Here is a 27,683-nt window from a genome sequence, read left to right as displayed (position 1 = left end):
TCCACACTTCCTACCCTTTTCAGTGTTACTTATTCTCTTCAGTTAACTGGAAGTCTGCTGTGCAGTCTTTGGGTGGTTTTCTGTGTTCATTGCACTGATACGGCTGTTATCTAGGGTCTATCTGTGGAATGAGGTGGACTTGGGATCCTCCTACTCTGCCATCTTCCCAGACTCTAAATCAAGAACATGTTATTGACATTGCATCTAAAAGGCATTTAGACAAGATATGGAAATAGAGCTCTACTTTAAAGTGTATGTCTCCTTTTAAAAATGAAACCTATTATCTGTTACTGTTACACAGTAAGAATTTACTCTTTGTGGAATAATGAATTAAATTATATCTTTTTGAGATCATCTTTTACACATCTTTTACACATCAAAAGAAATGTTTGGTCAGACGTTTTTCTACCTTTTAGATAGTGATGAGGTCACTATTCAGCTACATATAACTGAAATGGAGGATGTTTCTTGCTCTATTATATATTGGTCATGTTATTGAATGCTGAGTTAGTACATAGTTGCAAATAAATATTTAATACTGGAGTGTCAGTTTCTCAAAGAGCAAATGAAATTTGCCATAAAAATTCATGTACAGGGGTATACTATCTTATTTTCCAGTTTGGCTGTATCCTGTGTCCAGGTATAGACTTAAAGGAAACATTATTATGAGAATATTATGTTCTCATTACATATACTGATACCTAGAGAAGTAATTAAGTATTTTTAAATGAAGTTAAGGTCTTTTTATGGTTGCTAATTAATTGTCTCAACTATTTTAAAACATAGAATCTGTTGTTTTAAAATACATTTTAAATACACAGAGTATATATAGACACACACACACACGCACACAGACACACACACACACACACAGATGTGTACCTTGCTACTAGCTGCTAAGTATAGAGAATTTTTGTGTTTAAGATGTGCTTGTGTTCCAGAAAAGGAGCTATTAGCATAAATGATACAAGGAGAATATGGTATTCCCACATAGTTTTAATAGGACATTTGGATTCTTACATGTCTTTAATGTGACCGTAAGACTAAAGGGCCATAAATCTGTCGAATCAAACAGTATTGTAGCTTATTATTAAATAAACTTTTATTAAATACCTACTAGGTTGCTTTATGCTACTAAGCAAAAAGATAAAATAAATAAGCCATAGTTTCTGCTTGCAAAAAGCTGAGTACAGGATAGAAAGAACTTAGGGATCAGCATTTGAATTTTGGTCCTCCCCACCTTAGTAGATATATGACTTTGCGCAAGTCTTTTAATTACTTTTTGAAAAAAAAATTTTCTGAGTGTCAGCTTCCTTGTCTTTAAGAGGGTGATGACAGTACCACTCTTTCAGGGTTGTAAACTTCAGAAGTAACATATTTATCTAGCGCAGTGTCTTACCCATGGTAAATTGTACTGTTATTGCGTACCTCACCAGGAATTCTCAATAAATATTCCTGTTTTGTTTTTTTTAATTTTTACTTACAACCCATCATCTATTATACTATACTACACTCCACTATAAAATTATAGTTACTATGGTATATCATCTGAGGATGATATACAGGATGATATGCAGGAAGCGACCTTTGTTATCCCTACTGAAACCAACAAGTAGGTGACTGAAGTCTCATAAAATCCATCTTGACTTCTGAAAACAGATTTCAATGAGCTTACTTGAGTCAGAGCTTTCAAGGCTGAGACCTGTTTTCTGAAAACAAGTTGAGCATATATTTGAAAGCCATTCATAAAGATCAACCTTTGAGTATCTGAATACTAACTGATCATAAGTTTTTGAGCTACAGCTCCAAAGGTTATATTAGTCTTTATTGGGAAAATGTTCATATATGCATAAAAGTAGAAAGAGTAGTATTATCTATTCCTACATACTACCAATCAGCCAGTTTTTAAAGTTATCAACTAAAATGGGTTTTAACAGAAACATTTCAGTCAAAAATCTTATTTCCAGTTCTAATTTGTTATTATTTAATCCCATATCATGCATGGATGTAATTAGAATACTACTTTAACATTTGCACCATAAGTTTCTTTTACTATTAATTCAGATTAATAGTCAAAGATTTGTTTTCTATAAATACCATAACATTATTCTTGGGACACATTTTTAAATCACAACATCAAACAAAAAATGCAAGCCTTTGTTAGTTAAAAAGGGAGGGGGTAAAGAGTTAAATATGCTGGGTAGAATATATTTTGTTCTTTGTTTTTAAGGTTTGGCTTGAGCAACAAGTTTGATACTGAATTTCCCTCAGTTCTAACAGGGAAGGTAAGTGAGAGTTTGCTTTGAACTTTTCAATTCTAAAAGCATTGTTTTATAGTTTATTCAGTATTATGACAAATACTTTGGCTTCCTGGTATTGATAATAACAAGAGGCCAGGGTACTTGGAAGCTGTGTCATTACTGACAAAGCTGTCACCATGACTACTAGCCTATGACCATTTATCTTGTTCATTGTCCATTAATGCCAGCTATTAATTGCTTATCTGTTCAGTTTTTCCAATTTTGACCTTTATTCTCAGCACTAGTAGCTATAATTGTTTTCACTTAGGTCCGTAATCCCAATGTTCTTTAGAGTTAACAAAGTTATCATTGTTTAACTTTGTATCACTCTGTTATTTTTAAAAGTGTCCTGCAGTATGATTTATTACACATCAAAAGAATCAAGTGTTTGGTCAGATATTTTTCTACCTTTTAAATAGTTTGAGTTTCTAAAATTGGACTCCCTGCAATAAATTACTACTATTCTGTTCTCTGGTTCCTCTACATTCTGTAGCATCTTCACACTTCAGGTTCAGTATTCAAAGACTTTCTAGGATTTGAGACTATGTTTAGAAAATTCTCTTACAACAGTAATGCTAATTTCTAGGCCCAAAGAAAAAGGCTTTGACTAAGGCAAAAAGTTGCTTACACATGTTTGTTACTTGAGGAAATATACAAGAAAGTGAAAAGCCATTATATTACAAAATACTGAGTAATTTCCAAATGGTTAATAGCTGAATGCTAGATAGGTGAAATGATGACTTGGGGTTAAAAGCAATTAACTTTTTGTATTTTGAAGCCTGTAATTTAATACTATTCTGTACAATTTTATTACTAGAACAATGCTACTTGTCAGTATAGATTTGGTCAGATTTTAAAATCATTCCATTCCCTAAAGGGCCTTTATGCAATTTATTGTTAAATTTTGTCATAATGTTAGTGAGAAAAGCAAGGTACAAATCCATGTCTACAGTGTGTATAATAAAGGGGAGAAATAAGTACATTATTAATTGTATAAAGAAATTCTAGAAGACTGCACATGGAACTAAATAAAAGTGGTCACCTAGATGGGAGAAGGGGAGTGAGATAGATGGAGGCAAGGGTAAGGATAAGACCATTTTTGGTATTTTGGTATTTAGTATTATTTTGATTTTTGAACCACATCACTGTGTTACTTATTCAAACCTGAATTTGCTTTAATTTGTCCGCTCATTCTAAACTCTCTGAGAATGGGATAAAATGCATCTAATATTGACTCCTTTTTGTAATGATACATTTTCTAGCTGTTTGCTTTTCACTTTTGGCCTAATCTCAGAGCATTATTCAGAGGTCAGTAGGGAGCAAAAGACAGCAAAGCTATTTCTTTTCACAGGAGTTTTCACTAGAATTGTAAGAAATTCTATTTGATTTAACCCTGAAAGATATTTTATGCTTTATTTGCTTCCTTTACCCCCTGAAAAATGGGAGCTAGCTAGAGACAGTATAGAGTAGTTAAACTTTGAAATCAGATCTGGGTTGGAATACAAGGTCTATCACTTACTGTCTTTGTGGCCTTGAGAGAGCCACTTCTTTGAGCCTCAGTTTTATGTGAATAGTACTTCATTTCTTATTGTAAGGATTAAATGAAAGAACATGTGTAAAACTTCGAGTATATTGTCAGGTACTTACTAGCTTCCCAGTGTAAGTTTTTTTGCCCACCAATGTATCCCAATTTCATCCTGATTATTTATTTCTCCAGTTTTTTCTTACCAGCTTTCAATTTTTAATTGCTTTTTCTACTTTTACATTCTTTAGCTGAGTAACAGTTTATTGACTCGTCCCACCAGTAATCTGTCATTTTTAAACTGTTGACCTTTTCTGTCTCTCCTTATGTATTCTGTCAAATCATTCTATATAATAAGCAAGTGGAAATAGTCCCTGGCTAAGTTAACAGAAGATATATGTCCATTTACATTTTTAGGGTACAAAGAGCCCTCTGGTTTGATGTTTTGGCCTCACTCTCTAGAATGTTCTACCTTCCTATCCTGATCATTTAGAATAATTTGCCAATTGAAGCAGCAGCTCAAACTTAGATTTGTTTTATATGAATTAATCATAAATGTTTTCTCCAAAAGAAAAAAATAGCTGTGGAAAAATCCCTTGAATAATAATGTGTTTGTGGAAAGATGACAAATTCAGTATTAAAGAGAATGTGAACTAAAATATCTCCAATGGAAAACTTGTGCTTTGTGTTTCCCTGATGCTGCTGCCTGTGTTGTCTGGGCAGTTACATTCAGTTTTATTACTGGTTTGTTTTTTAAAAGTTTGAATTACAAGTCCAAGGATTTCTAGAAAATGAATAATCAAAAAAAAATGTCAGAGCAGAGAGTTTACAGGCACAAAATGTATCCATCTTTGAAATGGGCTGGTTTCATATGCTCAAGGAATAATTAGAATATTTCTTCATATTTCTTTCCAAGCCTTTTAAAACTAAAAACTCATTGAAAAAGATAGTACAGTCTTTTAAAACTAGAATAAGAATGTTAAGCTGCAATCTGAATATGAGCTATTTTTAAAGATGTCCTTTCTTTTCAGGTGACCATTTCTATAGCACATATCAATGATTGGGTATTCTAGTGTGCATTATTTTAAGTGAACAGGATTTCTCATATATTAAATGAGGCATAAATGATACTGTGATTTTTTTCTTAGTTTAGTTTTTAGTGATGAAAACATTACCAATGGGAATTCTGAAAGTCTGATTTTTAAAAGCCACATGGTGGTAACATTAATTTCATTCACTTTTCTCTTTAATGAGACAATTTTTGTCCAGTAGGCACTGTTGTAACTGTATAGGTTATTATGAGTTATCCAAATGCTTCTCTAATAACAGGGGGAAGAGGCAAGAAGAATTACATTAACCAGAAAAAAAAAAAGGAAAAAGGAAGGTCTGAATTCCAAACTTAACAGTCTTTGTGTAAAATATTTTAAAATGAATAAATGCAGTCTTTAAAATAGAAAAATAAATCTACATTTTAAAAAATCAGTCTTCTGGGGCACCTGGGTGGCTCAGTGGGTTAAAGCCTCTGCCTTCGGCTCAGGTCATGATCCTAGCGTCCTGGGATCGGGCCCCGCTCTGCGGAGAGCCTGCTTCCTCCTCTTTCTGCCTGCCTTCCTGCCTACTTGTGATCTCTCTCTCTCTCTGTCAAATAAATAAATAAAATCTTAAAAAAATAAAAACAGAAAATCAGTCTTCTGGCATGGATGGGATTCTAAATAGCTTTTATGCCTAAACTAAGCAAAACTGCACAGAATTAATTCTGAAAACGTAAAAAGCCATTTTGACAAGCTTCGTGGCTCAGTACTAATTTTGTGCTCACATGTTAATGCTTCTAATACAAATAAAAAGATAACCTTCTATATTAAGTGCAGAAAAGATTGTTTTGCCCATTTTACTAATGATAAGTCTTCCTGTCATGATAAGATATATTAAGCAGGTGCATACCGCAGATTCTGGTTACCAGAAAATGAAAGAACTACAGTAATTTGGAAAAGAAAGGAAAGCTTCTGGCCCTCAGCTTAGAACAATTAAATGGTATTATGGGGAGATTTGTGTGTGATATTGGGGGAAACCTAAGCCATAAAATCGACCACTACTATTGTGATCCAATATGACAAGTGATTGGTAGCGTTGTGTTCCCCATGATTGAAGGAGGCAAAACAGTCTTGCTGGGTTTTGCTTATATTTTCTTCTGTTTGCAGTCTCTTGCATCCTGTTATAAAGTATTATGACCCTTTCCCCCACCTTTATGATGTGGCTTTCTTTTTTTCTTTCCAAGAAAGTCAAAAGGAATTCAGTGTTTTTTTATAACCTGCCATTTAGCTAGGAAGTAAAAGGCTTCCATCTAACTTTCATTACTAAAGATACTCAATTATATGGAAGTAAATGAGTAACACTCTAATTCCACACAGTTAACTAAACATTTTTTTCACAATGTTTAAATCAGGAGTTAACCAATTCTCATTTACTATGTCCTTATCATCTGTTTTATGACTATTACTGTTATTCAAACACAGATTTTCTTTGCAAAGACAATCCTGGCCTCCTTTTAAAGGCAAAACGAAGGTTTTATTTTGTTTTTTGAAATTCTAGTAGTTTTCCTTTCAATGTATTTATCTTATCACTTCAAAAAATTTGAATTCTCATTTTTAGTAACTTTAGTATAGTAGTTTATAGTTTAGTCATGGTGACAAAGTAAGAATTGACACGATTATGTGTTAAAGGTGGAAAGTATTGGCAAGAAAGAAGGAAAATTGCTACATTCTTTTAAAAGTTTTGTTTATTTATTTCCAGAAGCATGTAATAAAAGAAATTTTATAACAAGTTTTATATATCTTGGCATATATTTTATTCACAATATTTTAAAACAAAAAGCAAGTTTTACCTTTTCGACTGATTCGTTTCTGGCTTTAGCCTCGCTCTTTATTTTTATTTTTTTATCTGTGCTTACACACTTCCAAATAAATACTCTCAGTAAAATTTTACTTTTTAAATAAAAATTTAAATTCTACTTATAAGCACTTAAGTTTGTAAGTGCACTCATTTAATAATTTTATGATTTACATTAGTTTATATAAAATTTACCATATTTTAAAAATGTATTAGTGTTTCTAGATACACAATTTAAAGAGAATTGATAGTAATGTTATATTGCAGATTAGAGCTAATTATATAAATATATTTTCCTTATTTTAATTTCTATTTCATTGCTCAGTGATTGACTAAGAAAAAGAAGTTGAGGATCACTGAGAGGTAAATCTTAAGATAGCAACGTGGCATTGTTTTTTTTCTGATGTGAAATGCTCTTTCTTTTTTTATTAATTATTTTTATTAACATCTAATGTATTATTTTCCTCAGGGGTACAGGTCTGTGAAACGTCAGGCTTACACACTTCACTATCTCACATACCCTCCCCAATGTACATAATCCAACCACCCTCTCCACCACCACCTCGACCCAGCAACCCTCAATCTGTTTTGTAAGATTAAGAGTCTCTTGTAGTTTGTCTCCCTCCCGATTCCATCTTGTTTCATTTTTTCCTTCCCTACCCCCACAAACTCCCCACTCTGCCTCTCAGATTCCTCATATCAGAGAGATCGTATGATAGATTGGCTTATTTCGCTCAGCATAATACCCTCTAGTTCCATCCATGTCATAGCAAATGGCAAGATTTCATTTCTTTTGATGGCTGCATAGTATTCCATTATATATATATATATATATATATATATATATATATATATATACCACCTCTTCGTTATATATATATATGTGTGTGTGTGTGTGTGTGTGTGTGTGTATACACACACACACACACACAAACACACACACCCCACATCTTCTTTATCAATTCATCTCTTGATGTACAGCTCGGCTCTTTCCATGGTTTGGCTATTGTGGACATTGCTGCTATAAACATTTGGGTGCACATGCCCCTTTGGATCAGTACATTTGTATCCTTAGATTAAATACCCAGTAGTACAATTGCTGGCTCATAGGGTAGCTCTATTTCCAACTTTTTGAGAAACCTCCATGCTGTTTTCCAGAGTGGCTATACCAGCTTGCATTCCCCTTTCGCCGCATCCTCTCCAACATCTGTTGTTTCCTGACTTGTTAATTTTAGCCATTCTGACTTGTGTGAAGTGGTATCTCATTGTGGTTTTGATTTGTATTTCCCTGATGCCGAGTAATGTTGAACATATTTTCATGTGTCTCTTGGCCATCTGGATGTCTTTGCCAAAATGTCTGTTCATATCCTCTGCCCATTTCTTGGCTGCCCATTTCTTGGTTGGATTATTTGTTCCTTGGGTGTTGAGTTTGATAAGTTCTTTATAGATTTTTGGATACTAGCCCTTTAACTGATATGTCATTTGTGAATATCTTCTCCCATTCTGTCAGTTGTCTTTGGGTTTTGTTGACTGTTTGCTTTGCTGTGCAAAAGCTTTTGATCTTGATGAAGGCTCAAGAGTCCATTTTTGCCCTTGCTTCCCTTGCCTTTGGCAATGTTTCTGGAAGATGTTGTTGTGGCTGAGGTCAAAGAGGTTGCTGTCTGTGTTCTCCTCAAGGATTTTGATGGATTCCTGTATCACATTGAGGTCTTTCATCCATTTTGAGTCTATTTTTGTGTGTGGTTTAAGGAAATGGTCCAGTTGCATTCTTCTGCATGTGACTGTCCAATATTCCCAACACCATTTGTTGAAGAGACTCTCTTTTTTCCATTGGGCATTTTTCCTGCTTTGTTGAAGATTAGTTGACCATAGAGTTGAGGGTCTATTTCTGGGTTCTATTCTGTTCCATTGATGTATGTGTCTGTTTCTGTGCCAGTGCCATACTGTTTTAATGATTACAGCTTTGTAATGGAGCTTGATATCTGAATTGTGATGCCGCCAACTTTGGTTTTCTTTTTCAACATTCCTCTGGCTATTTGGGGTCTTTATTGGTTCCATATAAATTTTAAGATTATTTTTTCCATTTCTTTGAAAAAAATTGATGGTATTTTGATAGGGATTGCATTAAATGTGTAGATTGCTTTAGGTAGCTATAGACATTTTCACAATATTTGTTCTTCCAATCCATGAGCATGGAACGTTTTTCCATTTCTTTGTGTCTTCCTCAATTTCTTTCATGACTACTTTATAGTTTTCTGAGTGCAGATTCCTGCCTCTTTGGTTAGGTTTATTCCTAGGTATCTTATGGTTTGGGGTGCAATTGTATATGGGATTGACTCCTTAATTTCTCTTTCTTCTGTCTTGCTGTTGGTGTATAGAAATGCAACTGATGTCTGTACATTGATTTTATATCCTGACACTTTGTTGAATTCCTATATGAGTTCTAGCAGTTTTGGAGTGGAATCTTTTGGGTTTTCCACATAAAGTATTGTATCATCTGCAAAGTTTGACCTCTTCTTTGTCTTTTATTTCTTTTTGTTGACTGATTGCTGAGGCTGGCACCACTTCTAGTATTACGTTGAATAGCAGTGGTGATAGTGGACATCCCTGCTGTGTTCCTGATCTTAGGGGGAAAGCTCTCAGTTTTTCCCCATTGAGAGTGGTATTCGCTGGGGGTTTTTCATAGATGGCTTTGATGATATTGAGGTATGTACCCTCTATCCCTACACTTTGAGGAGTTTTGCCCAAGAAAGGATGCTGTGCTTTGTCAAATGCTTTTTCAGTGTCTATTGAGAGTATCATGTGATTCTTGTTCTTTCTTTTATTAATGTATTGTATCACATTGATTGATCTGTGGATGTTGAACCAAACTTGGAGCCCAGGAATATATCCCACTTGGTCATGGTGAATAATACTTTTAATGGACTATTGGACCCTTTTGGCTAGTATTTTGGTGAGAATTTTTGTATCCCTGTTCATCAAGGATATTGGTCTGTAATTCTCCTTTTTGGTGGGGTCTTCGTCTGATTTTGGGATCAAGGTAATGCTGTCGTCATAAAATGACTTTGGAAGTTTTCCTTCTATTTCTATTTTTTGGAACAGTTTCAGGAGAATAGGTATTAATTCTTCTTTAAATGTTTGGTAGAATTCCCCCAGGAAGCTGTCTGGCCCTGGGCTCTTGTTTGTTGGGAGATTTTTAATGACAGCTTCAATCCCCTTACTGGTTATGGGTCTGTTCAGGTTTTCTATTTCTTCCTGGTTCAGTTGTGGTAGTTTATATGTCTCTAGGAATGCATCTATTTCTTCCAGATTGTCAAATTTGCTGGTGTATAGTTCCTCATAATATATTCTTATAATTGTTTGTATTTCTTTGGTGTTGGTTGTGATGTCTCCTCTTTCATTCATGATTTTATTTATTTGGGTCCTTTCTCTTTTCTTTTTGATAAGTCTGGCCAGGGGCTTGTCAATTTTATTAATTCTTTCAAAGTACCAGCTCCTAGTTTCATTGATCTGTTCTACTGTCCTTTTGGTTTCTATTTCATTGGTTTTTGCTCTGATCTTTATTATTTCTCTTCTCCTGCTGGGTTTGGGCTTTCTTTGCTATTCTTTCTCTTTCTCTTTCTTTTAGGTATAGGGTTAGGTTGTGTACTTGAGACAGTTCTTGTTTCTTGAGAAAGGCTTATATCACTACATACGTTCCTTTTAAGACCACCTTTACTGTGTCCCACAGATTTTGAACAGTTGTGTTTTCATTTTCATTTGTTTCCATGATTTTTTAAAATTCTTCTTTAATTTCCTGGTTCACCCATTCATTCTTTAGTAAGATGCTCTTTAGCCTCCTTGTATTTGAGTTCTTTTTTTTATTTCTTATTTTCAGCGTAACAGTGCTCATTGTTTTTGCACCACACCCAGTGCTCCATGCAGTACGTGCCCTCCCTATTACCCACCACCTGGTTCCTCAACCTCCCACCCCCCACCCACCGCACCTTCAAAACCCTCTGGTTGTTTTTCAGAGTCCATAGTCTCTCATGGTTCATCTCCCCTTCCAGTTTCCCTCAACTCGTTTCTCCTCTCCATCTCCCTATGTCCTCCGTGTTCTTTGTTATGCTCCACAAATAAGTGAAACCATATGATACTTGACTCTTCTCTGCTTGACTTATTTCACTCAGCATAATCTCTTCCAGTCCTGTCCATGTTGCTACAAAAGTTGGGTATTCATCCTTTCTGATGGAGGCATAATACTCCATCGTGTATATATACCACATCTTCCTTATCCATTCATCTGTTGAAGGGCATCTTGGTTCTTTCCACAGTTTGGCGACTGTGGCCATTGCTGCAATAAACATTGGGGTACAGATGGCCCTTCTTTTCACTACATCTGTATCTTTGGGGTAAATACCCAGCAGTGCATTTGCAGGGTCATAGGGTCTATTTTTAATTTCTTGAGTAATCTCCACACTGTTCTCCAAAGTGGCTGCACTAACTTGCATTCCAACCAACAGTGTAAGAGGGTTCCCCTTTCTCCACATCCTCTCCAACACATGTTGTTTCCTGTCTTACTAATTTTGGCCATTCTAACTGGTGTCAGGTGGTATCTCAAAGTAGTTTTAATTTGAATCTCCCTGATGGCTAGTGATGATGAGCATTTTTTCATGTGTCTGATAGCCATTTGTATGTCTTCATTGGAGAAGTGTCTGTTCATATCTTCTGCCATTTTTTGATATGATTATCTGTTTTGTGTGTGTTGAGTTTGAGGAGTGCTTTATAGATCCTGGATATCAACCTTTTGTCTGTACTGTCATTTGCAAATATCTTCTCCCATTCCGTGGGTTGCCTTTTTTTTTGTTGACTGTTTCCTTTGCTGTGCAGAAGCTTTTGATCTTGATGAAGTCCCCAAAGTTCATTTTCACTTTTGTTTCCTTTGCCTTTGGAGACATATCTTGAAAGAAGTTGCTGTGGCTGATATCGAAGAGGTTACTGCCTATGTTCTCCTCTAGGATTCTGATGGATTCCTGTCTCACATTGAGCTCTTTTATCCATTTCGAGTTTATCTTTGTGTACGGTATAAGAGAATGGTCGAGTTTCATTCTTCTACATATAGCTGTCCAGTTTTCCCAGCACCATTTATTGAAGAGACTGTCTTTTTTTCCATTGTATATTTTTTCCTGTTTTGTCGAAGATTATTTTACTATAGAGTTGAGGGTCCATATCTGGGCTCTCCACTCTGTTCCGTTGGTCTATGTGTCTGTTTTTATTCCAGTACCATGCTGTCTTGGTGATCACAGCTCTGTAGTAAAGCTTGAAATCAGGTAACGTGATGCTGCCAGTTTTGTTTTTGTTTTTCAACATTTCCTTAGCAATTCGGGGTCTCTTCTGATTCCATACAAATTTTAGGATTATTTGCTCCAAATATTTGAAAAATATCGGTGGAATTTTGATCGGAATAGCATTAAAAGTATAGATTGCTCTAGGCAGTATAGACATTTGAACAATGTTTATTCTTCCAATCCAAGAGCATGGAATGGTCTTCCATCTTTTTCTGTCTTCAATTGCTTTCATGAGTGTTCTGTAGTTCCTCGAGTACAGGTCCTTAACCTCTTTGGTTAGGTTTATTCCCCGGTATCTTATGGTTCTTGCTCTTATAGTAAATGGAATCGATTCTCTAATTTCCCTTTCTGTATTTTCATTGTTAGTGTATAAGAAAGCCACTGATTTCTCTACATTGACTTTGTATCCTGCCACTTACAGAATTGCTGTATGAGTTCTAGTAGTTTGGGGGTGGAGTCTTTGGGGTTTTCCATATAAAGAATCCTGTCATCTGCGAAGAGAGAGAGGTTGACTTCTTCATTGCCAATGTGGATACCTTTTATTTCTCTTTGTTGTCTGATTGCTGTTGCTAGGACTTCTAATACTATGTTGAACAAGAGTGGTGAGAGTGGGCATCCTTGTCGTGTTCCTGATCTCAACAGGAAGGCTGCAAGCTTTTTCCCATTGAGGATGATATTTGCTGTGGGTCTTTCATAGATAGATTTTATGAAGTTCAGGAATGTTCCCTCTATCCCTATACTTTGAAACGTTTCAATCAGAAACAGATGCTGGATTTTGTCAAATGCTTTTTCTGCACCCAGTGAGAGGACCATGTGGTTCTTCTCTCTTCTGTTATTGATTTGTTCTGTCACATTGATTGATTTGCGAATGTTGAACCATCCTTGTAACCCAGGGATGAATCCCACCTGGTCATGGTGGATAATCTTTAATGTGCTGCTGGATCCTGTTTGCTAGGATCCTGTTGAGAATCTTAGCATCCATATTCATCAGTGATAATAGTCTGAAATTCTCCTTTTTGCTGGGTCTTTGCCTGGTTCGGGGATCAGGGTAATGCTGGCTTCATCAAAAGAGTCTGGAAGAGTTCCTTCTGCTTCAATTTGTTGGAACAGCTTCAGGAGAATTGGTGTTATTTCTTCTTTGAAAGTTTGGTAGAATGCCCCAGGGAATCCGTCAGGTCCTGGGCTCTCGTTTTTTGGGTGGTTTTTGATCACTGCTTCAATGTCGTTACTAGATATCAGTCTATTCAGGTTGTCAATTTCTTCCTGGTTCAATTTTGGGAGTTTATAGTTTTCCAGGAATGCATCCATTTCATCTAGGTTGCTTAGTTTATTGGCATATAACTGTTGGTAACAATTCTGATGATTGTTTCTACTTCCTTGGTGTTAGTTGTGATCTCTCCCTTTTCATTCATCATTTTATTAATTTGGGCTTTCTCTCTTTTCTTTTGGATTAGTGTGGCCAATGGTTTATCGATCTTATTGACTCTTTCAAAAAACCAGCTTCTAGTTTCATTGATACTTTCTACTGTATCTCTGGTTTCTACCTCATTGATCTCTGCCCTAATCTTGATTATTTCCCTTCTTGCGTGTGGAATTGGTTTGATTTGTTGTTGATTCTCCAGTTCTTTAAGGTGTAGAGACAGCTGGTGTATTCTGGATTTTTCAATTTTTTTGAGGGAGGCTTGGATGGCTATGTATTTCCCCCTTAGAACTGCCTTTGCTGTATCCCATAGGTTTTGGACCAAAGTGTGTCTTCATTGTCATTGGTTTCCATGAATTGTTTAAGTTGTTCTCTGCTCTCCTGGTTGATCCAAGCATTTTAAGCAAGGTGGTCTTTAGCTTCCAGGTGTTTGAGTTCCTTCTGAACTTTTCCTTGTGATTGAGTTCCAGTTTCAAAGCATTGTGATCTGAGAATATGCAGAGAATAATGTCAGTCTTTTGGTATCGGTTGAGTCCTGCTTTGTGACCCAGTATATGGTCTATTCTGGAGAACATTCCATGTGCACTTGAGAACAATGAGTATTCTGTTGTTTTAGGGTGGAATGTTCTGTATATGTCTATGAGGTCCATCTGGTCCAATGTTTCATTCAATGCTCTGATTTCTTTATTAATTTTCTGCTTCGATGATCTGTCTATTTCTGAGAGAGGCGTATTAAGATCTCCTACTATTATTGTATTCATATCAATATGACTCTTTATCTTGATTAATAGTTTTCTTATGTAATTGGGTGCTCCCATATTGGGGGCATAGATATTCACAATTGTTAGATCATCTTGGCGGATAGTCCCTTTAAGAATTATGTAGTGTCCGGGCGCCTGGGTGGCTCAGTGGGTTAAGCCGCTGCCTTCGGCTCAGGTCATGATCTCAGGGTCCTGAGATCAAGTCCCGCATCCGGCTCTCTGCTCAGCAGGGAGCCTGCTTCCCTCTCTCTCTCTCTCTGCCTGCCTCTGTATCTAATTGTGATCTCTCTCTGTCAAATAAATAAAAAAAAAAGAATTATGTAGTGTCCTTCTGTATCTCTGACTACAGTCTTTAGTTTAAAATCTAATTTATCTGATATGAGAATCACTACCCCGGCCTTCTTTAGAGGCCCATTGGCATGAAAGATGCTCTTCCATCCCTTCACTTTCAGTCTGGGTGTATCCTTAGGTTCAAAATGGGTCTCTTGTAGACAACATATGGATGGGTCCTGTCGTTTTATCCAATCTGCAACCCTGTGTCATTTTATGGGCGCATTTAGGCCATTCACATTGAGAGTGATTATTGAGAGATACTTTTTTATTGACATCGTGTTACCTTTGAAGTCTTTCTGTCTGTAGATTGTTTCTATATTTCTGTTCGATGATATTCTTAGGACTTTTTCTCTTTTATAGGACCTCCCTTAATATTTCCTGCAGTGTCGGCTTGGTGGTTGCATAGTCTTTTAAGCCTTGCTGGTCTTAGAAACTTTATCTCTCCATCCATTTTGAATGTCAGTCTTGCTGGATAGAGTATTCTTGGCTGCATGTTCTTCTCATTTAGTACTCTGAATATATTTTGCCAGCCCTTCCTGGCTTGCCAGGTCTCTGTGGACAGGTCTGACGTTATTCTAATGGGCTTTCCTCTGTGTGTAAGGAGCTTCTTTGTCCTAACTGGTTTTAAGAGGGTCTGTCTTGAAACATAATTCCTCATTTTAACTATAAGGTGTTACGAGGACTTTCAAGAATCTAAAATCTTGGGGGGAAACCTCTCTGCCTCTAGTACATGAACGTTGTTTCCATCGTGAGTTTGGGAAAATTTTCATAGACAACTTCTTCCACTCTATCTTCTAGTCTTCTTTCTTTCTCCTTCCCTTCAGGGATTCCAATAATTCAGATGTTGGAACATTACATGGCATCATTTATTTCCCTGATTCTGTTTTCGTGGCTTCTGAGCTGTTTGTTCCAGGCTTCCTCCTGATCCTTTCTCTCTATCTGTTTGTCCTCCAGATCACTAATTCTATCTTCTGTCTCAGTTACCCTAGCTTTTAGAGAATTTAGATTTGATTGGAATTTATTGAGAGCATTTTGAACATCATCCCTTGTGGCTTTCAGTTCTGCCCTAACATTGTGAACATCATCCCTGGTGGCTTTCCGTTCTGCCCTAATCAATTCCGTTTGGTCATCCGTGACTTTCTCCAACCTAGCTATTGCCTGGATAATTGTTAGTCTGAATTCCTATTCTGACATATTGTCTATGTCGATAGCCATTAGCTCTGTTGCAGAAGGTCCATCCTCTGTATTTTTCTTCTGTTGGGTATTCCTCCTCCTAGTCATTTTGGTAAGAGATGACTGAACAGATGCAGCTGGATGTATCAATTGTGGTGCAGTCAAGGTGCACCCTGGAACGCTTCTGTGCATTCAGGTTTCCCCACCCAAATGAGAGAAAAAAAAAGAAAAAGAAACAGAGAAGAAGAAAGAAAAAATAGGAAAAGAAAAAAGGAAAAAAAAAAGAGAGAGAGAGACAGGAAAAATAGGGAAGATAAAAGAGAAGGCTCAGCCCAAATGGGCCCCAAGGTAAGATTTATGAAGTATACAAACAAAAACAGACAAACTAAAAGACTGATAAAAGTATATGACAAGAGAAAAAAATATATATATATAAGCAAAAAAAGGAACAACCTCATCAGAAAGAACCCCAAGTAAAAGATTTATATACTATTAGGACAAACACAAATACACAGAAACACTGGCAGAAGGAAAAGATGGGAGAGTGGTTATAAATTCTCAGTGTGGGCGAGGAAGGTTATTTTGATTCTTCCTGGATGTATCTTGATGTCTTTGTTAAGGGACTCAACTTTCCTAAGATAAAGGGGGATTAAAAAATTGGTTTTCCCCTAGGGGTAGCATTGATTGGGGAAATTGGATTACCTTGAAGTTTAACTCTATATGTATATTAGAAAATAAAAATTAAAAAAGAATAAACGACTAAATTAAGATTTAAAAAAATTTAAAAAATAGAAAAGCAAAAGAAAAACACGGGTGTATGTAACAAAAAGTTCAGGTTAGAAGGTTATTAAGGAATTTGATGTACTGGACATATCAGTGTGATGGTAAATAGGTTAAAAAATTACCTATATGTATTTAAAAAAAAAAGAACCAGAATATTGGTAAAGAGTTAAAAATAAAAGTTGTATTTATGAATTAGTGGTGGTTGTTCTCTTGTAGTCTTCTTTTTTTTTTTCTTCCTTCCTGGTTGTTTTCTGGGGGAGGGGCCTGCCACGTGGGTTTTCAGACAATGATGTTCCCTGAGTTAGGTCCTCCCACTCCCCTCAAGGGGGTGGGCTCTGAGGAAACTGTTTTTTTCAGGCTTTTGTTCTCTCGGGGTTTTTATGTTCTTTCATCTGTTTTCTCTTGCCTTGACAGCTTTTGATGATTTTTGGAGGTTTAGAGGAGAGCAAACTGCACCCCGACCTCCCTCTCAGAGAAGCCTCAGAATGCTCTGCAGAGCTGCTGGCAGAGTAGGTTCTGAGTCACGGTCCCTGCGGATGCAGGATCTCCTCGTTTTACCAAATATCAGGGCAGCGGCGGCTGTCTGGGCAGCTCCAGACCGCCAGAGAGGTTCCAAGCAGAGATCGCACACTGAGATTTTCCCGCTGTCCCGGGCTGGGAATGTCTGGTTTTTCCGGATGCCAGATCTCCAGGCTAGCACCTATGAGCACCTCTCCCAGGGGAGGGTGTGGGATGCGCGCATTTCAGGATTGCTGTTTGGCCAGGCTCCCAGCCCCTCACGGGAGCCGGACCCCACTCGTTCTCGGGTGCACTGGCGTCTCAGGCGCGCTGGCGGCTCAGGGACCAAGACCTGATTTCTCCGCCACACTCTCTCTGGTTCAGTGCCAGTCCTGGGCCCGGGGACTTAGGTCCCTGTCACTAACTGCCCTGATTCCCACTATTTCACCCCGTGATCCTTTGCTCTTTTTTTGAATGCTTTCAACGAGACTCCAAGTTAATGCTGGTCCCCAGACGTAGGGCAGTCTCGTATTGGGGTATTACTTTCCAATCGGTCACCTCTGGTGACTCCCTCCCCCTTTTGTTTATCGTCCGATATCAGTCCGACATTCCCACTCTGCTTTATCTGCCACTGGCGTCTTCTGCTCCTGTAGAGATCCAGATGTGTATAATTCCAATCTCAAGCTGATTTCATGGGTGATCGGAGTTCTTTCGTAGGTAATCAGCTCACTTTAGGGTACAGGTTGAGAGGGCGCCTCCTCCTACTTCCCCGCCATCTTGACTCCCCCTCAATACAAAGTCTGTATTTGAGTTCTTTTCCCACTTCCTCTTGTAATTGAGTTCTAGCTTCAGAGCATTTTGGTCTGAAAATATGCATGGAATGATCCCAATCTTTTGGTATCATTTGAGACCTGATTTGTGACCCAGGATGTGATCTGTTCTGGAGAATGTTCCATGTGCACTAGAGAAGAATGTGTATTCTGTTGCTTTGGGATGGAATGTTCTGAATATATCTGTGATGTCCATCTGGTCCAGTGTGTCATTTAAGGCCTTTATTTCCTTTTTGATCTTTTGCTTGGATGATCTGTCCATTTCAGTGAGGGGAGTGTTAAAGTCCCCTACTATTATTGTATTATTGTTGATGTGTTTCTTTGATTTTGTTATTAATTGGTTTATATAGTTGGCTACTCCCATGTTAGGGGCATAGATATTTAAAATTGTTAGATTTTCTTGTTGGACAGTGACTTTAGATATGATATAGTGTCCTTCCTCATCTCTTATTACAGTCTTTTGCTTTAAATCTAGTTTATCTGATATAAGGATTGTCACCCCAGCTTTCTTTGGGTGTTCATTAGCATGGTGAATTGTTTTCCACCCCCTCAGTTTAAATCTGGAGGTGTTTTGGGGTCTAAAATTAGTTTCTTGCAGACAGCATATTGATGGGTTTTGTTTTTTTATCCATTCTGATACCCTGTGTCTTTTGATTGATTGGGGCATTTAGCCCATTTACATTCAGGATAACTATTGAAAGATATGAATTTAGTGCCATTGTATTGCCTGTAAGGTGACTGTTACTGTATATTGTCATTGTTCCTTTGTGGTCCACTTCTTTTAAGCTCTCTCTTTGCGTAGAGGACCCCCTTCAATATTTCCTGTAGGGCTGGTTTGGTGTTTGTGAATCCTTTTAATTTTTTATTTTTTTTTGTCCTGGAATCTTTTTATCTCTCCTATTTTCGGTGAGAGCCTAGCTGGATATAGTACTCTTTGCTGCATATTTTTTCCTTTAGTGCTCTGAATATATCATTCCAGTCCTTTCTGGCCTTCCAGGTCTCTGTGGATAAGTCTGCTGCCAGTCTGATATTTCTACCATTGTATGTTACAGACTTCTTGTCCCAAGCTGCTTTCAGGATTTTTCTCTTTGTCACTAAGACTTGTAAGTTTTACTATTAGACGATAGGGTGTGGACCTATATTTATTGATTTTGAAGGGGTTCTCTGTGCGTCCTGGATTTTGTTGCTTGTTCCCTTTGCCATATTAGGGAAATTCTCTACTATAATTCACTCCAATATACCTTCTGCCCCGCTCTCTCTTTTTTCTTCTTCTGGAATCCCAATTATTCTAATATTGTTTTGTCTTATGGTATCCCTTATCTCTCAAATTCTCCCTCATGGTCCAGAGTCGTTTGTCTCTATTTTGCTCAGCTTCTTTTTTCTCCATCGTTTGGTCTTTTATATCACTAATTCTCTTTTCTGCCTCATTTATCCTAGCAATAAGAGTCTCCATATTTTATTGCACCTCATTAATAGCTTTTTTGATTTCACATTGGTTAGATTTTAGTTCTTTTATTTCTCCAGACAGGGTTTCTCTAATATCTTCCATGCCTTTTTCAAGTCCAGCTAGCACCTTGAGAATGATCCTTCTGAACTCTAGGTCTGACATATTACCAATGTCCAATTGATTGGGTCCCTAGCCATTGGTACTGCCTCTTTTTTTTTTTTGTGGTGAGTTTTTCTGCCTTGTCATTTTATCCAGATAAGAATATATGAACGAGAGAATAAAATACTAAAAGGGTGGCAACGACCCCAGAAAAATGTACACTACCCAAATCAGAAAAGATCCAAAACCAAGGGAAGAAGAAAGGGGGAAAAATAAAAAATAAATATATATTTTTATTAGACTGATGAATAGAACAGAGCCAACCTTGATTTGGGGTGTATTTTGGTCACTTAGAAGAATTTACCTCCTAAAATTTTAAAGAAAGAAAGACTTATATATATACAAAAATAAGGGTAAATATGATGAAGGGATGGAATTTGACTGTAAAGATGAAAATTTTTAAAAAATTCTAAAAAAGGAATTGATAAGATAAATTGGTTGGAAAAAGAAAAAACAAGAGGAGGGAATGTGCTCAGGCTGGAGACTAGAACAAAGCCATGTGCTGGATTAGGGTATATTTTGATGTATTAGAAGAAATTGTGTCCCAAAATTTTTATATTAAAAAAAAACCTGTATGTATACAAAAAATAAGGTTAAATACAAGCAAGGGATAAAATATTACTGAAGCAATGGTTTAAAAAGATTTTTTTAGAAAGGTATTGTTAAGATAAACTAGTTATAAAATGCTAAAAGAAGAAAGAGGAAAAGTTAATAACATAGAATAAGAAAAAAATAAAATTAAATATAAAATATATAAAAATAAAATTTAAAAAAATTTAACTTTGCAAGACTAAAGGGTTATGGGGAAAAGCCATGAATTCTATGCATTGCTTTCCCCTAGCTTTGGAGTTCTGCTGTTCTCCTTGATCCCTGAGCTTGGTTTTTGCTGGATGTTCTTGCTGATCTTCTGGGGGAGGGGTCTTTTGCAGTGATTCTCAAGTGTCTTTGCCCTAGCCAGAATTGCACCACCCTTGCCAGGGACCGGGCTAAGTAATCTGCTCAAGTTTGCCCTCGGAGCTTTTGTTCCCTGAATGCTTTCCGTAGAGCTCTGGAGGATGGGAATGAAAGTGACCGCTTCCCAATCTCTGGCCCAGAGGAGCCAGGAACTCGGGGCCCCTCTCCTCAGTGTGCCCTCAGAGATAAGCATTCAGTCACTCCTGTCTCCCTGGTCTCCAGCCGCACTCCGAGCTCACCCGGCCTGTGACCAAACATTTCTATCTCTGGTGCACAGTCCGAAACCCAGCAGATTCCTGCTGCACTGTTCCTTCGGGAGCAGGAAGGTGAGTCTCCCTGGATCTGCCACTTGTGGCATGAGGAGCAGTGACCCAACTGTACCTTGCATCACAGTTTAAGGAAACCCCGATCAGAAAGCTCACTCTTTGGCTCTGTCTATAGTCGGCTTTCCTGCTCCAATACCTGGCAGCTTTGCCAAACTCAGACACCCCCGATCTTTCTGTGACCCCACGGAACCTGAAACCACCCTGTCCCCGTGAGGGCTTCACCCCCACTAGCCTCTGGAACTATGTCCCTCAGTGGAGCAGACTCCTAAAAGTTCTGATTTTGTGCTCCACTGCTCTTCCGCTTACCAGGAGCCAGCCCCTCCCCAAGAGTCTATCTTCCCTTTGCTTCAGATTCACTTCTCCATGTGTCCTACCTTTCAGAAAGTGGTTGATTTTCTATTCCTAGAATTGCTGCTCTTCCCTTCTATCTCCTGTTGAGTTTGTAGGTGTTCAGAATGGTTTAATACCTATCTAGCTGAACTTCTGTGATCTGATGTTGCTTCAATCTGCTACTCCTCCACCATCTTGCCTATCTCCCCTCTGGTTTTTTTAAGATTTTATTTATTTAATTATTTGTCAGATTGAGAGATAGAGAGAGAGAGAGAGCACAAGCAGGCAGAGTGGCAGCCAGACGGCAGAGAGAGAAGCAGGCTCCCTGCCGAGCAAGGAGCCCATTATGGGACTCGATCCCAGGGACCTGGGATCATGACCTGAGCCTAAGGCAGAGGCTTAACTGACTGAGCCACCCAGGCTTCCCACTCCCCTCTGTTTTTGAAAAGGACATCTTTTTTTCCTCTAAAGAATTGAAGAACTGAAAAACATTGAATTTGTATTCAAAATGTAGCTGATTGCCCATCACAAGCCATGCCCACCTGTGCACCTCTCTGGATGCCTTCCATTGTTCCTAGGCTCCATCACTCGCCTACTCAGCCAGATGCCTACAGGTGCCTTTGCACACTGAACTCAATTGCATGTACCCAGCAGCCCTCATGGGCCATTCCCAACCACATACCCTCAACTACCATCACATATCATGCCCAGCCCTGTGCCCTTGGTCACCCTGGCCTGAAGCCCCCAGCTGCCACAGTGCTTCAGGGGATCCAGCGTAAGACTAGTGACCCAGCAAAAATTTTGCTAACACTACCTTCCCCAGTGGGAACCCCTCCCACCCAGAGCTGGCCTGCTGGGTCCCACAGAGAGCAAGCTTGGCCACAACCGGCAGAAAGTCACTGCAGATGACCACACTAAAAGGAAAATTGAATCAGATGAAACAGCAGGGCATAAAAACACACATAGGATACTCCATTGAAGATCCAGGTTCTGGTGAACAGGGGGCACTGCACTCCAGGGCGCTCCAGGACCTCTTCTTCATAAAATCACTACTTTCAAGAACAGAAGAAACACTGACTTAATCTTAACACAGAGAAAACGACACAGAGAGGCAGACAAAATGAGGAGAAAGAGAAACTGATCCTACATGAAAGAACAGGACAAGGCCATAGCCAAAGACCTAAGTCAAACAGATGTAAGTAACATCCCTGATAGAGAATATAAGCAGTGGTCATAAGGATACTCATTGGACTTGAGAAAAAAAGTGGAAGACCTGAGTGAGACCCTTAACACAAAGGAAGGAATAACATAGCAGAAATAAAGGGCACAACATAAATGAAATGAGAAACATGTGGGGTGCCTGGGTGGCTCAGTTGGTTGAACATTTGCCTTTGGCTCAGGTCATGATCCTGAGGTCCTGGGATCAAGCCCTACATAGGGCTCTCTGCTGAGCAGGGAGCTTACTTCTCCCTCTCCCTCTGCCTCCCGCTATACCTACTTGTAACACCTCTCTCTCTCTCTCTCTCTCTCTCTCTGTCAAACAAATAAATAAAATCTTTTAAAAATAATAATAAAAAATGAGAAACATGTATGATGGAATAAACAGAGGATGGAAGAAGCAGAGAAATGAATTAGTGACCTAGAAGACAAAGTAATGGAAAGTAATCAAGCTGAACAAGAGGGAGAAAAGAAAGAGAAGATGCAAAATGAGAATAAACAGAGAGAGCTGAGGGACTCCATCAAATGTAATAGCATTCGTATTATAGGAATCCCAGAAAAAGGAGAGAGAGAAAGGGGGGGCAAAAATTTATTTGAAGAAATAAGAGCTGAAAGTTCCCCTAATCTTGGGAAAGAAAGAGATGTCTAGATCCAGGAGGCACAGAGAACCCCCCCCAACAGAATCAACAAAAGCAGACCAACACACAGACATTGTAATTAAAGTAAAATATAGTGATAAAAAATTTAAAAAGCAGCAAGACAAAAGAAGTCATTAAATTACAAGGGAAAACCCATAAGGGTAGGAGGAGGTTTTTCAAAAGAAACTTTGCAAACCAGAAATGGGTAAGATGATATATTCAAGGTACTGAATGGGAAGACTCTGCAGCCAAGAATACTCTACCTGGCTAGGCTATCATTCACAATACAAAGAGAGATAAAGTTTTCTAGACAAGCAAATGCTGAAGGAGTTCATGACCATTAAACCAGCTCTGCAAGAAATACTAAAAAGGCCACTTTGAGTAGAGAGACCAAAAGTGATGGTATAGATGCAGGAAACACAAAAGCAGTAAAAATGAATTTTTCCGCAAAAAAGTCAAACTCACAAAGGGAGGATATAAAATACAATAACATATGTAAAAGGTGGGGAGGACAGGAGAAAAGAATATGTTCAAACTTAAATGACCATCAAAAATATGGATTGCTAGTAACCTCTTCGATATCAGCCACAGCAACTTCTTTCAAGGTATGTCTCCAAAGTCAAAGGAAACAAAGTGAAAATGAACTTTTGGGACTTCATCAAGATCAAAAGCTTCTGCACAGCAAAGGAAACAGTCAACAAAACAAAAAGGCAATCCACGGAATGGGAGAAGATATTTGCAAATGACAGTATAGACAAAAGATTGATATCCAGGATCTATAAAGAACTCCTCAAACTCAACACACACAAAACAGATAATCATATCCAAAAATGGGCAGAAGATATGAACAGACACTTCTCCAATGAAGACATACAAATGGCTATCAGACATGAAAAAATGCTCATCATCACTAGCCATCAGGGAGATTCAAATTAAAACCACATTGAGATATCACCTTACACCAGTTAGAATGGCCAAAATTAGCAAGACAGGAAACAACATGTGTTGGAGAGGATGTGGAGAAAGGGGAACCCTCTTACACTGTTAGTGGGAATGCAAGTTGGTGCAGCCACTTTGGAGAACAGTGTGGAGATTCCTCAAGAAATTAAAAATAGAGCTTCCCTATGACCCTGCAATTGCACTGCTGGCTGTTTACCCAAAGATACAGATGTAGTGAAAAGAAGAGCCATCTGTACCCCAATGTTTATAGCAGCAATGGCCACGGTCGCCAAACTGTGGAAAGAACCACGATGCCCTTCAACGGATGAATGGATAAGGAAGATGTGGTCCATATACACGATGGAGTATTATGCCTCCATCAGAAAGGATGAATACCCAACTTTTGTAGCAACATGGACAGGACTGGAAGAGATTATGCTGAGTGAAATAAGTCAAGCAGAGACAGTCGAGTATCATATGGTTTCACTTATTTGTGGAGCATAACAAAGAACATGGAAGACATGGGGGGATGGAGAGGAGAAGGGAGTTGAGGGAAATTGGAAGGGGAGATGAACCATGAGAGACTATGGACTCTGAAAAAGAACCTGAGGGTTTTGAAGGGACGGGGGGTGGGAGGTTGGGGAACCAGGTGGTGGGTAATAGGGAGGGCACGTATTGCATGGAGCACTGGGTGTGTTGCAAAAACAATGAATACTGTTACACTGAAAATAAGTTTAAAAAAATTAAAATAAAAATAAATTTTTAAAAATCTAATTAGCCAATAGAAGAATTAAAATCAGAATGCTATAAAATACTCAATCCAAAAAGAAAAAAGGAACAAAGAACAGAGAGACAAATTAAAACCAAATATCCTGCATGACAGATGTACACAAAATATATGATTTATTTTATTTTATTTATTTGACAGAGAGATCACAAGAAGGTAGAGAGGCAGGCAGAGAGAGGAGGAAGCAGGCTCCCCGCTGAGCAGAGAGCCCCCAATGCGGAACTCGATCCCAGGACCCTGAAATCATGACCTGAGCCAAAGGCAGAGGCTTAACCCACTGAGCCACCCAGGTGCCCCCACAAAACATATTATTGATAATTACATTAAATGCAAATTGTCTAAATCCTGTTTAAAAAAAAAAAAAGAAAGAGAGGGAGACAGTACAAGCGGGAGTGACAAAGGGAGAGTGAGAATACAGAGTAGACTCTGCCTGAGCACGGAGCCCCACGTGGGGATGGATCTCACCACCATGCGATCATCCTGAGCGTAAACCAAGAGTTAGATGTTTGACTGCGCCACCCAGGCTCCCCACACCATTCATTAATTAAAGGACATTTGGGTTATTTCCGGTTCTTAATGTTTTATTAATAAAGTCTTCAAAACATTCACATACAATTTTTCATACCAAAAAAAAAAATATGACTGCTATATGTAGAAGAGGTTATATACAAACCTTATGGTAAGCACATATCAAAAACCACAAATAGATATGCAAAGAATGGAGAGAAAAATCCAAACATATCATTAAAGAAATAAGCAAAACATGAAAAAAGACAAGAAAGGATCAGAGAAATTTTTCAGAAACAACCACAAAACACGTAATAAAATGGCAATAAATATCAGTAATTGCTTTGAATGTAAATGGACTAAATGCTTCAATCAAAAGACATAGGGTGGCATAATGGATTAAGAATAAGAATAAAGAAAAAAGAATAAAAAACACCCATCTATTTGCTGCCTGCAAGAGGCCCATTTTAGACCTAAGGACACCTACAGATTGAGAGTGAGAGGATTGAGAAACATTTAACATTCAAATGGATATCAAAAGAAAGCCAGAATAGCAACATTTATATCAGACAAAACAGACTTTAAACCAAAGACTGTAACAAGAAACAAAGGACAATATATAATAATAAACGGGATAATCCAACATGAAGATATATGAATTGTATGATATATGAATTATATGCTATAAGATATATGGAGATACATGAAGATATGACAATTGTTTAAATGTAAATTATATATGTAAACAGTTAATAACAAACATAAAGGAACTAATCCATAATAATACAGTAATAGTAGGGAACTTAAACACCACACTTACATCAAGTGGACAGATCGTCTAAACAGGACATCAATAAGTAAACAATGGCTTTGAATGACACACTGGAACAGATGAACTTAACAGATATTCAGAATATTCCCTCCTAGGACAGCAGAATACACATATTTTCAAATGCACATTCATGATAAAAACTCTTAACAAAAAAAGTTTATAGGGAATATACCTCAACATAATAAAGGCCACCTATGAAAAACCCGCAGCTAACATCATCCTTAATGCTGAAAAACAGAACAAAACAGGGATGTCTGCTCTCACCACCTGTATTCGACATAGTACTGTAAGTCCTTGCCACAGCTGTCAGACCGCAAAAAGAAAAGGCATCCAAATCAGCAAGGAAGAAGTAAAAGTTACACTATTTGCAGATGGCATGATACTATATATAGAAAATCCTAAAGACCCCACCAAAAAATTGCTAGAACTGATAAACAAATTTAGTAAAGTCACAGGATACAAAACCAATGTACAGAAATCTGCTGCATTTCTATACACTAACAATGAAGGGCCAGAGAAATTAAGAAAACATCCCATTTACAATTTCATCCAAAATAATAAGACACCTAAGAATAAATCTAACCCCGAGGTAAAAGACCTGTACTCTGATAACCATAAATGACTGATGAAAGAAATTCAAGACAATACAAAGGAACGGAAAGACATTCCATGCTCATGGATTGGAAAAACAAATATTATTAAAATGCCTATATTACCCAAAGCAGTCTATAGATTTAATGCAGTCTACAGCAGCATTTTTCACACAACTAGAATCAACAGTCCTAAAATTTGTCTGGAACCACAAAAGACCCCAAATAACCAAAGCAATCTTAAAAAAGAAAACCAAAGCTGGAGGCATCACAATTTCAGACTTCAAGTTATATTTCAAAGCCATAATAACCCAAACAGTATGGTACTACCATAAGAACGATGTGGAGACAAAAGAACACTCATGTACTGTGGGGAATGCAAACTGGTGCAGCCACTATGGAAAACAGTATGGAAGTGCCTCAAAAAAGTTAAAAATAGAACTTTATCATCCAGCAATCACACTGCTGGGTATTTACCCAAAGAATATGAAAACACTAATTCAAAGGGATATATGCACCTCAGTGTTTATAGCAGCCTTATTTACAAGAGGCAAGGTATGGAAGCAGTTAAGTGTCCATGGACTGATGAATGGATAAAGAAAATGTGATATATAGTTACAGATACAGATATAGATATATCCACAAAATGCAATATTATTCAGCCATATAAAGGAATGGATTATTGCCATTTGCAACAACATGGATGGAACTAGATAGTATATATAATGCTAAATGAAATAAGTCAGCCAGAGAAAGACAAATACCATAAGATTTCACTCGTATGTGGAATTTTAGATACAAAACAAGTAAAGGGGAAAAAATAAGACAAAGCGAGAAACAGACTGTTAATTATAGAGAACAATCTGATGGTTATGGGGGGATGAGTGAAGTAGTGATGGGGATTAAGGAGTGCACTTGTCTCGAAAAGCACAGGGTAATGTATGGAACTGTTGAATTACTCTATTATACACCTGAAACTAATATAACACTGTATGTTAACTTACTGGAATTAAAATGAAAAAGAGAAAAACAATATGTAGCTAATTATCCTTTTGTTTATAATGGAACATGTAGCAAGGCTATGGATTATTAATGGTTACCTGATCAAATGCCTTGCCTTCAA

General features: G+C 37.7%; 1 protein-coding gene across 4 annotated transcripts in view; it reads left to right on the top strand.

The window, feature by feature from the left end:
- Positions 1-27,683, top strand: part of CHIC1 (cysteine rich hydrophobic domain 1) — a 70,641-nt gene that overhangs the window by 9,676 nt on the left and 33,282 nt on the right. For all 4 annotated transcript variants that reach the window (XM_045995851.1, XM_045995852.1, XM_045995849.1 and 1 more), the window contains one exon: positions 2,231-2,285. In XM_045995851.1, coding sequence (XP_045851807.1) covers positions 2,231-2,285 — 55 coding nt within the window. The remainder of the gene's footprint in view (positions 1-2,230; positions 2,286-27,683) is intronic.

This window comes from Meles meles, chromosome X (assembly GCF_922984935.1).
Source record: "Meles meles chromosome X, mMelMel3.1 paternal haplotype, whole genome shotgun sequence".
Lineage (NCBI taxonomy): Eukaryota > Metazoa > Chordata > Mammalia > Carnivora > Mustelidae > Meles > Meles meles.
The sequence above is the reverse complement of the archived record's forward strand: the minus strand, read 5'-3'. Positions and strand labels throughout refer to the sequence as shown.